This window comes from Cavia porcellus, unplaced genomic scaffold (genome assembly GCF_034190915.1).
Source record: "Cavia porcellus strain 051 isolate PalLab524CR breed Dunkin Hartley unplaced genomic scaffold, mCavPor4.1 scaffold_20, whole genome shotgun sequence".
NCBI classification, from domain to species: domain Eukaryota; kingdom Metazoa; phylum Chordata; class Mammalia; order Rodentia; family Caviidae; genus Cavia; species Cavia porcellus.
Window position 1 is genome coordinate 55,028,979 of NW_026947503.1, and position 14,979 is coordinate 55,043,957.

The 14,979-nt window shown below is 34.8% G+C and overlaps 1 protein-coding gene across 2 annotated transcripts in view; it reads left to right on the forward strand.

The window, feature by feature from the left end:
• Positions 1-14,979, forward strand: part of Ss18 (SS18 subunit of BAF chromatin remodeling complex) — a 69,927-nt gene that overhangs the window by 41,925 nt on the left and 13,023 nt on the right. Inside the window, exons 6-10 of one of the 2 annotated variants that reach the window (XM_003474023.5) lie at positions 4,967-5,134; positions 5,878-5,982; positions 8,712-8,804; positions 9,510-9,632; positions 10,973-11,106. In XM_003474023.5, coding sequence (XP_003474071.2) covers positions 4,967-5,134; positions 5,878-5,982; positions 8,712-8,804; positions 9,510-9,632; positions 10,973-11,106 — 623 coding nt within the window. The remainder of the gene's footprint in view (positions 1-4,966; positions 5,135-5,877; positions 5,983-8,711; positions 8,805-9,509; positions 9,633-10,972; positions 11,107-14,979) is intronic. The other variant, XM_005005560.4, reaches the window with a different exon arrangement.

Consider the following 14,979-nt stretch of genomic DNA (forward strand, 5'->3'; position numbering starts at 1 on the left):
AAATGGCCACTATGAATATCTGCATATAAAAATGGTCTGCATCATTAAAGAAACAAATTACAATAACAAAACGCATGGTACTGTTGTTTTAATGCTTTTTAATACTGTATGAGAACTCTCTAAAAATTTCATGTTACTGAAAGGTTTGTATCTCTTCATGAGCTGCTGTTTTCAGTAGCTAATATCATTTTATTTTCATTGGTTACTTTGGTACTCAGCTAAGTCTGTGCTTATTTAGTGGCAGTGAATTTACCAATCTTCTGAGATAATCGTGCATTTTCTTATATACCTGGTACTTGTTCTTTTATCTTTGTCGTTACATTCAAACATCTTCATTGGTCTCCTTAAGATTCATGATGTGGACAGATGTACAATTTAATTGTGTAAACAATCTTTTTCGTTTTAAATGACTTTAAATAGAGAGTAGGTTTAAATAGTAAATTTGCTGGAGTATAGGTATTTTTCTCTTGCAAATAGATTATTAGTATGACCTTCAAATGAGCTCTATAAATGATTTGAGATTGAACAGTTACAGAGTAAGAAGTGAAGTGTGGGAAGTAAGATCTAATATTTATTACAACATAGACACGTGTAGGTTTAAGACTTCATGTATCTTACTAGGATTTTTATGTTATACTGGAAGTAAGTTGTTTAAAACTGCTTTCTTGAGAAATAATGACATTTGATAATATGCTTTGACTTTGGAAAGGAAGTGTACATAGAGGTTAAGAGTGTGGGATTTAGAGTTCTCGCCATTTAGTAGCTGTGTAACTTTGAGTAACAGTCTTAATATTTGTAGGATTAACCTTTCTTATCTATAAAATGAAGTTGATAATACTGCCTGTTTCATGAGGTTTTGGGGAAGACAAATAATACATATAAAGTTGTTAGCTTACTGATAAATGATCAGTAAGTATTAGCTACCATTTAAACCCGTATCTTTAAAATAATTCTTAGATGTTACACTACTGACAGAGTTGTAGTTTATTAATTTGCTTTGAAGATGTGAATATGTACATATGTGTGTGACTATGGAACACTTAAGAACTACATCATTCAAAATTCTTGACAGATCAATTAAAACTTAACGTCTGTACAAACTCTGCCTGCTTAATTTTAAGTTATAGAAATGGTGACAATCCTCCTCACATTTTTTCTCTCATCACGTCTCCTGGCCTTCCTATGTCTGATATATAAGTAGTTCAGTTTGATCCTTAAATGTTTCTGTTTAGCTACTAATTTAAGTTAAAAAAACTTCCAGTAGTAAAAAGTACAGCCCAGTAATTTGTAAATGTCTTACATGTGTTTAAGGTTTAGGACATTGATTATATAGAATATCTAGTAGTAGACTATAGAACTTAACATGAGAAGAAATGCTATAGTATTGTTTTATGTCCTAGAAAAAATATATTGTAAGTAAGATATTAGTGGAATCTTTGTGTATGTATTATAACATGGTTTATATAAAAACTGAGTAATATCCCTTAAGCATGTGTAGTATATGATACTATTGTCTGCAAAAAATTATTATTTATAATATACTCATTTTATAATCTTATTTTACTGTAGTACAAATTTTTGGAACTTATTTTGGGCCCGCCTTTTGAGATTCAAATTTGTTATTTCCATTAGTATGTCTCAGGAGGTAATACTCATACATTGCCAGTGTAGCACACTTCTTTATCCTAAGAAAAATACATGCTTTCTAAACAATCAGAATCAAAATCATAAAGCCGTAATTTTTATCTGTAATGAATAAAGCTTCCAGGAAACAATGGAAAGTACCTTGTTTTAGTAATGCCTGCCTGTTCCATTCTCTCTGTGGTCTTAGGCTTGATCCTGAATGATATTGGGGTCCTCAGAGGGAAGGAAGTGACAGAGAATAAAAGAAGGGTGGTAATTGAGCTCTTTGGGAGTGGAACTGCTGACCGTCCCAGAAGATAAAGCACAAGTGACATGGTCTTTTCTGTCTAGGGCTTAAGCTGGAATTATTTTTTCCTTTTAGAGCAAAGCTTAAAATTTTGTTATTATATATCTTTTTGGACCTTTCCTCCTGGCTGTTGTGGTTTTGCTTTCTTTTTTGGTTCCAGAATATAGAGTATGTGTTAGTTTTACTGTTACTGCAGTTAAGGCTAGAGGTTTTTATACATTGTTAGAGATGACAAAACCTTCACTTAGATAAATGCTCAGTCAGGTTGCCTATCAAATTAGGAATGTCAATGTTCATTTCTTTGTTGTATACAAAGCATGCAAAGTGTAACCTCAAACTCCTTAGTGTTTTAGAACTTTATCTGTGTTTTAAAAGCTCATCAATGCACAAAAATTTTCCACATTGAATTATATATCATTATGAGATTTAAAAATTATATTATTAAGTTTATTGGTATCGTTTAGATATATATAGTGATCACATTCATCATAGGAATTTGTACTTGTATAAGATATATCTTTTTTAAATTTATTCATTCATTCATTTATTTATTATGTTTGGTCCTAGGAATGTAACTCAGGACCTCAAGCTTGCCAGGCAGACACTGTGCTGCTGAGAATGAGCTATATCCCTGGCTATCTACATGATATATCTTGATTCTTCTTTTTTTTCCTGTTCCCTTCCTTTCTCTTCCCTTCAACCCCTCTTCTCTTTATTTATAAGACTTTCTCTCCATTTTTTCCTTTTCTCACTTGTGCTTCTGCACTATGAACTTGAGTAGAGTCAGTGAAAATAGTGAGACACAAGCATGTACTTTGACATCAAATGAGCCTTGTCTTATTCCCAGCTGATATCTAATGGCTGTATGACTTTGGCCTTTGGGTTCCTTGACAGAACACTTGGAAATTGGGATCCATTTCTTCAGTGATTGTCAAGGTGTTACAGAAAGTAAATGTGAAAGCAGCTCACTCAAACAGTGTTTTGGTGAACTGCTCTCCATGTTAGATTCTCATCCTGTCCCCTTGGAGAGCCCTTGTCCCTGCTGTTAATGCATGTCCTCGTTAAAGAAGGGTCTCAGAGTAACCATTGAAAATTAGAAGGAAAAGGAGAATTTGAAAAGAAGTAGATGAACAGAAGAAAGTGAGTAGGAGGAATAAGTTGGCTTTGACAACGTATTCCTTTAGATAAAATGATTCACACGGGAAAGGAAGAGTGAAATCTTTCTGCTTGCACTGTTGTTGTAGGTCAGTAGAGGTGGACTTGCTTGTTTATTTTTAGTTGTTTATTAAAATAAACAGTGAGCTTTTGGCTTACCTGGGAAATTTTTGCTTGTAAAAGTTTTCCAAGTTCTCAAATCTTTGCAGTTTCTTCTTAAATTGTCCCCAGGTCGGTAAAGGTAGGATTATGTAGCTATGTAAGCAGTGTGCCGGGAGATGATTCAGGTTTACTTCTGAGACAGAAATGGTTACAATGGCAGAATGATAAGCTCTCTGTACCATAGCTTGGCCCAATAAACTTGTAAGGAATTTTTTATTGGTAGATGGCAACATGAGACCTAGGAGCCATTGTGGATTATTTTATGTGGTTTTTACTGTAGGGTGATTTCATAGCGGTAGCTGGCTACTCTGCTATCATTCACTCTGGAAATTTGCATAGTTCTAATTTCTGAACCTATAACTTCTTGCACTTTTCTACCTAGGTGTTTTTGGAATGAGTGTGTGTGTGTGTGTGTGTGTGTGTGTGTGTGTGTGCCTGCCTGTACATGTATGCACATGTACACCTGTGTGTGTGTTTTGATGACTTATTAGAATTATGACTTTTTCATTTCAACACAACTTTTTAGTTTATCAAGCTCATACCAAATCTGGAAAGGGAAAAAAGACCCTTTTAAATTTTTGTCTTAAAATTAAAGTTTATGAAATTGTACTCATATGCTACTTGTAAATGTTTGCGTAGTTTCTGTGCCTATTGTTATTAAGTGGCTCTTGAAAAATATGAAATGAAAATTCAGAAATTTGGTTTCCCTACTGATTTGTTGTGTCATTTTTGTAAAGTTTATTTATAATGTCTTTCCGGAGGCAGCAGCAAGATTGCTTTTTTTCCTAGAAAGATTGTGTTAGTCAAATATGTAAAATGGAAAATAGATGTAGAGTATTAATATGTCTTTTTTTTCTGTATGTATGGATGTGTATGCACACATGTGTGGTACTGGGGATTGAACCTATGGCCTTTTCATTGAGTGACATCCCCAATTCTTTTTAAATTTCTAAAGATTTTGAAGCAGGGTCTCCCTAAATTGCTAAATTGCCCAGGCTTGGGATTGGGATTGGAATCCTCCATCTTCAGCCTCCCAGAGGGCTGATGTCTTAATTAGTTTTCTTGTTGCTGAGACAAAATAGCCAACACCTAAAGTTAAAGGCAGAAAGGTTTATTTAGCTTGCAGCTTTTAGAAGTTTCAGTCAGTAAGTGGCTGGCTTCAAGGCAGGGCGGCTTGGTAGATGGGCATTGCAGAGGAGAAACAGTTCATGGTGGACAGAGCACAAACAAGCCAGGTTCCAGCAACAGGCCTTGTTCTGTCCCTTATGGCTAATCCAGGCTACCTGCTGTTAGGGAAGATAGCACCCACACCCTTGGTCCTGGTGCCCTTAATCCCAGCACCATGATCAATCCCATTTCACACATGCTAGCCACTAGCCACTTCTGGAATATCCTCCACTCTATACTGCATGAGGCTTTGAGGGGAGATTAGACCCAAGCCATAACAGCTGGGACTGTAGGCCTCAACAGCAGATCCAACTTCCATTTTGGGCTTTAGAAATGGACTAAAATACTCTTCCAGTGGATTTCAAATCAGCTGTCATAGTTGTTTTCCCATGTTTGTGGATTATTTTAGACATTTGAACTTTAAATCAGACTTGTTTTTATTTGAAGTCAATGTGTTTAATTATATATTTTGTGCATTATGTAGATTTTAAAAATTTTCTTGATGTTAAAAATATATGTCACAAACTGATGTGCATGTTTTATCTGTTTTAGGTCCAATGATGCATCAGCAGCCACCTTCTCAGCAGTACAATATGCCACAGGGCGGCGGGCAGCACTACCAAGGACAGCAGCCCCCGATGGGAATGATGGGTCAAGTTAACCAAGGCAATCATATGATGGGTCAGAGACAGATTCCTCCCTACAGACCACCGCAGCAGGGTAAGCTCCATTTGGGAAATTTCCTGCTTAATATAAATAACAGTAATTGAAAGGTTTTAAATTTTAATGAGCTTTTTGTCTGGAGGCAAAGTCAAGCCTTTTCTTTCTTGATATATGTTTTTTCCTACCAAAAGGAAGTGGTTAGAGTAGGTACAAAAGGTCATGAAATGGATAGGAAGTTTTCTAGTATATGGGTTTCTTTTATCTATCATTTTCTGGGCAAAGGTTATATTATAAAATTTTATATAAAAAGTCACCAACTTATAGCAGAAAACACTTTTTTTACTAAATATATGGCCAGGTATAAAGTTATTATTAAAAAAAATTATTTCAAAGTGCTCTAATGTGAAAATAAAAAGAAACTTTTCTATTAAGTTGTACCTCCTTTTTTTTTTTTTTTATACCAGGGGTTGAACTCACAACCTTGCACTTGCCAGGCAGGTGCTTCTGCTGCTGAGCTAAATCCTTGATCCCAACCTCCTTTTAAGTTATATTTGCCTTTTTGTGTATTGTTTGATGTTATATGTCTGGACTTAAACATTAGTTTTAGTAAATGTGATGTGTAGAACTTCAGTATATATGTGTCTCTATTGCATATGAATAATTAAAAGTATCAGCTATGCCAGAATATTAGAGGGGAGTCTACAACTGAGAAATAATCTCTCATACCTCCAGATAAGAAAGAAAACCCTGGTGATATAGAGAACAAATCATTTACATCCTGACTGGTTGTGGTTTTTCAGGCCCACCACAGCAGTACTCAGGCCAGGAAGACTATTATGGGGACCAATACAGTCATGGTGGACAAGGTCCTCCGGAAGGCATGAACCAGCAATATTACCCTGATGGTAATCTCTCCTAACCTTAACCTTCCCGTTTTCTTTCTCTGCCCAATAATACAGAAAGCTACTTGGAGCATTCCAATGAAGAGGAAGAGACTATTAGTTTTTTCGTTCAGATTTTAGAAACATTTCAGTAATCTAAAATACCAATAATAGCATTAGTTTTTAATCTAATTCAAGATATATTTTGTTAGCTATTCCATTAGTACCATCACGAGTCACATTCTGTCATTGGAATTCTTTCTTACATGAAAGAGTATCCTTTTATATTTGGGACTGTTCATTTGAACCAAAGCAGGTATTACTGACTTACTCTTTTTTTAGAAATAACTTTTTTGATATAGTTGATATATTGTAAGGTTCACCTACTGATACGTAGAGAATATAATTCTGGGATATTTTTCCCAGTTTCATCATTTTGGCTAATGTTGCATATTTCTCAAAGTACTGTGATTTATATACATTAGTGTTTGCAGAAAAAATTTCAGAAAAAATTTGGAGAGCTAAATTATATGCATAATATAGCTGTATATAGATTTAATAGAATAAGCAAGACATTTACAAACTAGATTTGTAGTTACTTATTTTAGTGTGCTTTTAAAGTGGGAAGATGGATTGTGAAAAATTGATGAGTAAAGAAGTACTGCACTATAAGAAAATCTAAGTAGTATGAGCCTACTACTATTAGGTTTTCACTGTGCTGTTCTTCCAGTTTTTCTTATGGAAAATCTTACAATATTGGAGAAAAAATAATGCAGACACATAAAACTGATAAATTAATAAGTGGTTATATTATACGAAATGGTTTGTTTCATTATGAAAGGATTTACCAAAAGATTGACATATAATAAGCTCTGTTGGTGTATTTAATGTAAATGATGTAGAGAACTAAAACTTAAAGCTAAAGCATTGGGAACCATTGACTAGAAACTAATGTAAATCAGTGAGAACATACGTATAATTTATAATAATGTACCTGAAAAAGTCATTTTACCTGTCTTCCTTTGTCAGTGTGTAAAGCATAAGGTTGTATCAGTGCTTAGAGATGTAGCATTTTTGCTGCAAAGGGTCTGATTATGGCAGAACAAATGCCACTCAAGTTTTGCATACAGTAACTATTTATTGGTGATAATGATGACATATTTGGATAATTCTGGGTAAAACATTGTATTTTTTTAATTTCTCATTTTCTGGTTCATGTATAGACATGGTATTGTTTTTTAAAACTTTTATAAAAGCTTATAAAAGTTTACACTAGAGTATAGGTACTTCAAAGACGTAAAGATACTTTGTAAGAGTATCAATATTTTGTTAAATTATATGTATTAGGAAATCTGAAAATAAATGATGGGTATAATTATTTAATTTTTAAAATGTATTTTATGTATTTGAATTGAAAATGACGTTTTTCCTACTCTTAAATATTTACTAAAATATGAAATTTGGCTTGTTATACATATAACCTTTTCACAATATAGCAATTTGATAAATCTCAGGTTAAGGTTACAATTTGTTATTCCTTAATATTTATTGTTGCTTAAATGCTACCATTTTTGCATCCATGTGTATAAATAGCTTCTTAATATGTACATAGCATGTTCCAATCATAGCAACAGTTATTTTCTTGAACAGCATTGGCTATTTTTTTTATTATATCTAGATATTTATGCCAGTAAACACATAGATGAAGAGTTGGCAAACTTTTTCTGTAAAGTGTTTGCAGGCCATATGGTCTTTTTCTCAACTGTGGAAGTCTTTTAACTGTAGCATGCAAGCAGCTGTTGATGATAGTTAACTAAACAAGCAGGAATGTATCCAATAAAACTCTGTTTACTGAAACAGGCCACTGGCCATATTCAGACTGTAGGCCATAGTTTGTCAACTCTTGGTGTAGATGCTAAGATGTGGTTTGGGAGCATTCCTACTAGGGTGCTAAGTGTGATATTTATTTAAAAATTTACTTCTTCATCCTTAATTAAACGTTCTTGTAAAATTTAGTTCAGGTTTTATAATCTGAAAATTTATTTTCTACATTTTTTTAGTGAAACTCAGGATATGAGTAAAGTCCAGTTACCTTGCAGGTGAAATTTTTTTTGTCTTAAAGATATATGCTGACTCAATACAGTATTAATTTTGTATAGATGTATTTATTATACTTTAGAGCACTCTAAAATGACAGCATGAATAAGTAAATATTTGCATCTAAAATACTTTTAGTACATGTACTGTACACAAGCACATGTTAGAGTATGAAAAATGTGTTTTGGTTTCTTTCAGGGGAAAAAAGTTATGAATTTCTTTTATATTATGCGTTGTTTTTAGCATATGCTGTGGAATTGGAAACCAACAGAACAGGTGTTTGACAAAATATGATAATTGCTTTCTTTGTTCATTTTAATTTAATTCAAGTTATTTACATGTGAAAGGCCTAAATGCTTTCAATTTTTTTAAATGGAAGATAAAAGTTTTTTTCCCTCTATGAGGATTATCAGAGTTAGGAGGATAAGTGTAATGTTTCTAAAACTACTGCTTTTTGCTTTTAAATAAATTTGCACGTTATTGCAAGATGAAAGCAATCACATTGGTAAATATTTGGCTAATGCAATTGAAATTATTTTTTATGTATTTCCATTTCTTTTTCTTTTTTTCAATTTTATCTGAAAGTTTAAATATTTTTAGGGTTTTCACTCAGTGGCCATTAACGTTTCTTCCTGTCTCTTGTCGAATTGATGTAGGTCATAATGATTACGGTTATCAGCAACCGTCGTATCCTGAACAAGGCTACGATAGGCCTTATGAGGATTCCTCACAACATTACTACGAAGGAGGTATCTATATACCTTCACACACATACACATATATCCCCTTCTACAGGAATGAAAATTCTTGCATAAGACAACTTCTGCCCATGCAAAGCTCTTGTAGAATACTAGTCGCTGGCTGTCTTGAAAGTTACAGGGAGCCCAAAACAAAATAATTTCCTTACCTTCCAAATATTTAAAACGTATAACCATGACTTGCCATTCTAACAACAATAAAAAGACTAAAACATTTATAAATAATTTTTTCCTCAGTGGAAATTTTCTATTTACATAAATCCCATCAATCCAATTTTTTTCCCTCATGTGTGTTTACATATGTAAAATTTTACATATAAATATAGTGCCTTTAGGAAACAGCTTGCTGATCTTGTGTAGCTAGTGTGTGCTCTTGTAGCTGTCTTTAATTTTGTCTTTTTTATTTTATTTAGCATAGTCATGATCTTATGACTGTGATGTTCCAGTAAATGTAATGCTCGTATGGCAGAGACGCTGAAAATGCTGCAGTTCAACCTTGCAAAATTGGCTTTAACTGCAGTTTGTTTGGCCGAAATCCTTCTGTTTGGTTTGAGTTTTTCTTTGTTTTGTTAATTTTTAAAAAATCAGTATGGCATTTTATTTTGTTCTTGTGTTGTTGGCTATGCATCTTGGAGGGCAAAAAGTTAATGAAGTAAACTCCTCAGTGTTCTATTCCTCTTCTCCAATTATCACTAGGAAATGCACAGTATGGCCAACAGCAAGATGCTTACCAAGGACCGCCGCCTCAGCAAGGCTATCCTCCCCAGCAGCAGCAATACCCAGGACAGCAGGGCTATCCCGGGCAGCAGCAGGGCTATGGTAATGCTTGTTGCACTTCTGTCCGCCACAAAGGGTGATGAGTGGTGTTTTGAAATACGGCAGTAGACAGTTAACATTTGTTTTTTAAGAATCATTTTTGAAAATTCTCAGTATTAACCTTTATTATGAGTGTTTATTTAAAATGTTTCTTGATTCTACCTGTGATATTAGAAACATTCTGTGGATTTCTTAATTTAGTTCTCTTTCATGACTATTTACTTTGTGTATTTTGAATAAGTAAAATATTCTGATTTTGTTGTATTTGCATGTAAATACAAATATGTGATTAAATCAGGTGAGTACATTGACTTAAACATAATTTTGAGGGGGAAAGGAAATAACAAATTTTAAATTATTTTTTGGTTTATGTACTTAAATGCTATTTTGTTAAGCCTCCAGTATAGTATAGAAGAAATTCCCATTTTGTTTTAGTTTTCAACTTTACTCTAGTAAAAAATTTGTAGTAATTGATACATAATAATTACATGATAGGTGATTTTTAAGATTGAAAATTTATTGTTCTCTTTGACACTTTTCTTTAAAGTCATTCTTTTTATGGCAGGTTTTGAATATATGTGGTAGAAAGCTTTCATCTTATGCTTTATAAAGTGTTCTTTACAGTAGGCAATAGTAGACCTTGTATAACAGTCGTTGCCGTCTAGCAAGCCAAATCCTTGCTGCCTTTGGAGCTTGAAATCATTTTTATGGGCAGATTATTAAACATGATTGGTTCTCATAATGTTCCTTTTGAATCAGGTTTTTCACATACAGTTGTGACTTTTAAGTCTTTAATTTAAACTGTGATAATTTTTTTGATGCTGAGTATATAACCATATGATGTTTTTGATGATTACATACGTAAATCTAGATTCCTACAGTTATGATTTATTCCCAAACTTTGTTTAGAGATTATTTTGTTATTTTTCTTTAAATCTGTATCTTGCTTTTTTCTTTTTGCCTCTTGCTGTGTATATGTGTGTGTGTGTGTGTGTGTGTGTGTGTGTGTGTGTAAATTTTATTGCCTTCCTGGAGTTAACTTGCTTTATAGTTCCTTTAATCTTTCTTATTTGTTTTCATGTACACATCTAGAATTACAAGGACATAGTACAATAATTACATTGAAGTAGCATTATAATATTGTTACTCATAGTGTAACACTGAAAATTTATTTCACCAAACATTGAAATCTATCTCACTGAGCATTTGAGAGAATCAGGGTGCTGAGCTGTTCTTTTTAATTTAGGTATAAAAATATAATGACATCTAGTTTTAAACGTTTTCTCATATTTGAGGGACTTGTATTTTTACCTGGACTTTTATTTGTGTTAACTATTTTGCAGGTCCTTCACAGGGTGGTCCAGGTCCTCAGTATCCTAATTATCCACAGGGACAAGGTCAGCAGTATGGAGGATATAGACCAACACAGCCTGGACCACCCCAGGCCCCCCAGCAGAGGCCTTATGGGTATGACCAGGTGAGTCATGGAACAAGCTATGAAAATGCCACAATGGTGGGAAAATATTTTTCTCTTGAATGTTCATTTTTGGTTTCTTTATTTGTAGTATGCTTGTTAACAACATACAAAAAAAGTATGCTATATTTTTAAGTTTCTCCAAGAGCACACTTGATTATAGATGCTCTAACATGTAAAGCATGACTTAAACTAAGAAACTAGCATTTTTTCAGTCTTTGTCTCTCCTGTATCTACTCTTAGACATATTTTCCATAGGTATTTGCCCAATCTCCTAGGGTTATGCTGAAGACTTTGCCTTAACCCACCAGACTTGGAATTCATCTGTGCCGGTGCTTCTGTTAGCTTGAATCTGTTACCACTTGAACTCAGCGTGTCAGTCACACTGTTGTGTTTACCTCAACTGTCCCATCTCTTTGATTTCAGACTTTCCATCCTCTTTTGCCTCCTCTTATACACATATTCACTACTTCAAGTATTATTTCTTCTCTTTGTGTTTCTTTCTGCTTTCAAATGTGTGGAAGTGAATCTCATCCTAAGGTAACTATATTCCTTGAACTCCATATTCACTTAGGTGCCGTTTTTTTTTGTACCAGGGATCGAACTTAGGACCTTGTGCTTGCCAGGCAGGTGCTTATGCCTCTGAGCGAAATCCCCAGCCCCAAGTGCCTTCTTTTTTTTAAACTAAACTCCTCAGATTTACAATCTGTGCCATCGTCTTTGTTTTAAAATATCCTCAACCGACTTGACTTACAATGAAAATGATTTGTTATGGAGATGAGTTATTATGATGATTCCCTTAGATGGAGCTAGGGTTTGTTCAATCAGTTGCCAGGGAGGATATTTTGGTCTGTTCACCAGTTATCCTACTAAAATAGATTATTTTTGAACATTGGATCTAACTTAAATTTGTGAATTAGGGCCTGGCTGATGGAGATAAGTAATTTGAGGAATCTAAAAAAAAAATGTAATTTGAGGAATATCAAAAAAAGCAACGTCAGCTGGAATGTGAGATATGGACAGTTCTTTTCTCAACCTTTTCTCAGGCCACTCCTGGTCTTCTTCAAAAGACCAGGCAGAAGTTTTAGAAGTAAAGTTAACCTTGGCTAATGAGTATCTGAGGGCAGTGTTTCTGAACAGGTAAAATGTAGGCTCATTCTAATCTACATGCTAACTTTCAAAGAGTGATATAATTCTTGAGACCAAAGTCTTGAATTACACCTGAATACTAACTGCTTGTGCCTCCAGATGGTTTCAAATACAGATTTAAAGAGTACTGGAAGGAACATTACAACATCCTTTCCTGTATGTGTATGTGTATGTGTAATTGAGAAATCCTGGATCTGGAAGGAACATTACAACATCCTTTCCTGTATGTGTAATTGAGAAATCCTGGGTCTGTGTCTCTCTAAGAACACTGAGATCTGCCTGTGTACAGGAGAGACTGAAGGCTATGTAGAAGAACCTGAGCCTTCAGTTGACAACTTGAGTTAGAACCAGCCTTTGGGAACAAATTGAGTTTATAAGTCAAGGTTCCACTTAACAAGGTACTTGTTAATTTTTCACATGTGCTGGGTACTGCATTAGGTCCTAAACAAGTGGCAGAGACATGATCTCTATGGTTGTAGAGCAGCTGTCTTTTTATTAATTTCATAGTAAAGAGACTATGGCATTTGACAGCATGCTCCTTTTTCATTCTTGAGTCTTCTTTAGCTTCACAGGACTGTGCTGTTCTGTTTCTCTAGCATTTACAATGTTCATTCTTACCTTAGTTAATTTTGTGTTGCTATACCAGAATACCTGAGGCTAAATACTTTATAAAGAAGAGGTTTGTTAACTCACAGTTTTAGGGGTTAAGCAGTGTGATGCCAGAATCTGTTTGGCTCTGGTGAGGGCCTCATGATGGCAACACCACAGTGACATGGATGCAGTCACATGTGGAAGAGGGATTATTCATGGGAAGTTCTAGGCTCCCTTTTAAGGGACTAACTTGGTTCTGTAAGACCTGCTTTAACTCCTTCCGATAGCGGTGCCCCCATGACTTCATTACTGTGCATCAGGCCCCCATGTCCTAAAGGATTTACCACTCAACATTGTCCCCAGATTACCAGCCTGTGAAACTTCAGGCAACACACTGCATCTACACCATACCAATTTTATATATTTTCTTGTGATTTCTTTCTTTTACCCAAATAGCAATCCTTGATCCTGTAGGGGTTTTTGTTTTTTGCTTTTTTTTTAGTTTTTAAGTCATCCTGCCATATGCTTTTCTTTAGCCTGCCCTTCTCAACTCAATTTTCTTTTTTCCATCTCATATAGAACATTTCTCTTTACATGATTTGCCATTCAGCTTCAGTATGTCATGGACTAACCTGATCCTTTTTCTTTTTGAGTCAGTATATTTCTAAGTCTCCTTAACTTGAAACCATTCAGTGACCAACGTGCTCTAGACTGTGCCAAACTGGGAACATCCCAGAGACACAGCCTTTGTGTGATACAGTGTGATACAGTGCAGTAAGCACTTGGCTGAAGAAAGTAAAGGTTTATGTAGAAGGAGCTTTAAACTCAGATAAGTTCTCTTATTGTCGTTCCTTTTGTCTATCAGGTGGGTTTATTTTTATTTTTATTTTTTTGGTGGTACCAGGGTTCAAATTCACAACCTTGCGCTTGCCAGGCAGGTGCTTATGCCACTGAGCTAAATCCCAGATCCCCCTTTTGAGACATAAGTATGTGTAAGATACTACACTAACCCAATGGATGGGTAGGTATTAGCCAGGTGAGAAGCCAGGTGGAAAAGAAGGGTACCTATTCAAGAAAGGGCAAATGTTGAGGTCTGAGGTTCAGTAAAGCAGACCCAAGTGGACAGAGAGGCCAGACGTTAGAGAGAGACTGGGTTAGATTTGGAAGGCTCTTGCAAGCCAAATCTGGGGACTTACTGCCACGGTGTGGAGCCTTTGAAGAATTTTTAGTGTTACTATAGCAATGCCTAGTACTTGGTAGACTTCTTACATTCATAATTTCCTTCTTTTTTTCACCGTAATTATTCTAGTCCCAAAAGTTCCTAGGAATTTCAGTCTTTTCACACAACTTTTTATTAATTTCATAGTAAAAAGACTAATAAAAATAATTAAATCCATTCGTACCAGCAGTAGTTGAAGTAACCAGATTATGCCATCTCTTTGCTCAAAACCTTGTGGTGACTTCAGTCTCTAGAGTAAAAGCCCTATCTTTGTTTTTTTTTTTTTTTTTTTTTTTTTTTGTAGTGCTGGGGATCACTCCCAGGGCTTTATGCATGGAAGGCAAGAGCTCTACCACTAAGGCCCTAAAAGCTCTGTATTGTAACAGCCTGCAGGGATATAGCTGGCTTGTTCCCACCTCCTCCTGCGCCACCAGCCTCTAAGATTAATGTTCCAGCCACTTGCTGCCTGCATCAGCTCTGCTTTGATCACACTGGGTTATATGTTCTTCCTTGTAAACACCAAACAAATTTTACCTCAGAACCTTTGTGGTTGCTGAACCCTCTTCTGCCTGAAATTCTTCTTCTGTACCCACAATCCTTCCGACCTTACTTGTTCAGATCTCTAAAGTATAATTTCCTCCAATGCATTACTTTTCCCTTTCCTTTTTTATACTTTAAACAGTTTTGTTTATACTTGATTTACATACAATAAATTGTATGTTAAAAGTGTACAATTTGATGTGTTTTGACTATATATTGAGCCATTGAAGCCATTAGCAGAACCAAAATAGTGAAATGGCCATCTTGCTTAACACTCACTGCATGCCATCACTAGATAATCACTTATCTCCTATTTGTAGTGTCAAATAGATGTGTAATGTGTTTTCAAGAGTATCCTTATTGCATTATCTTCTTAC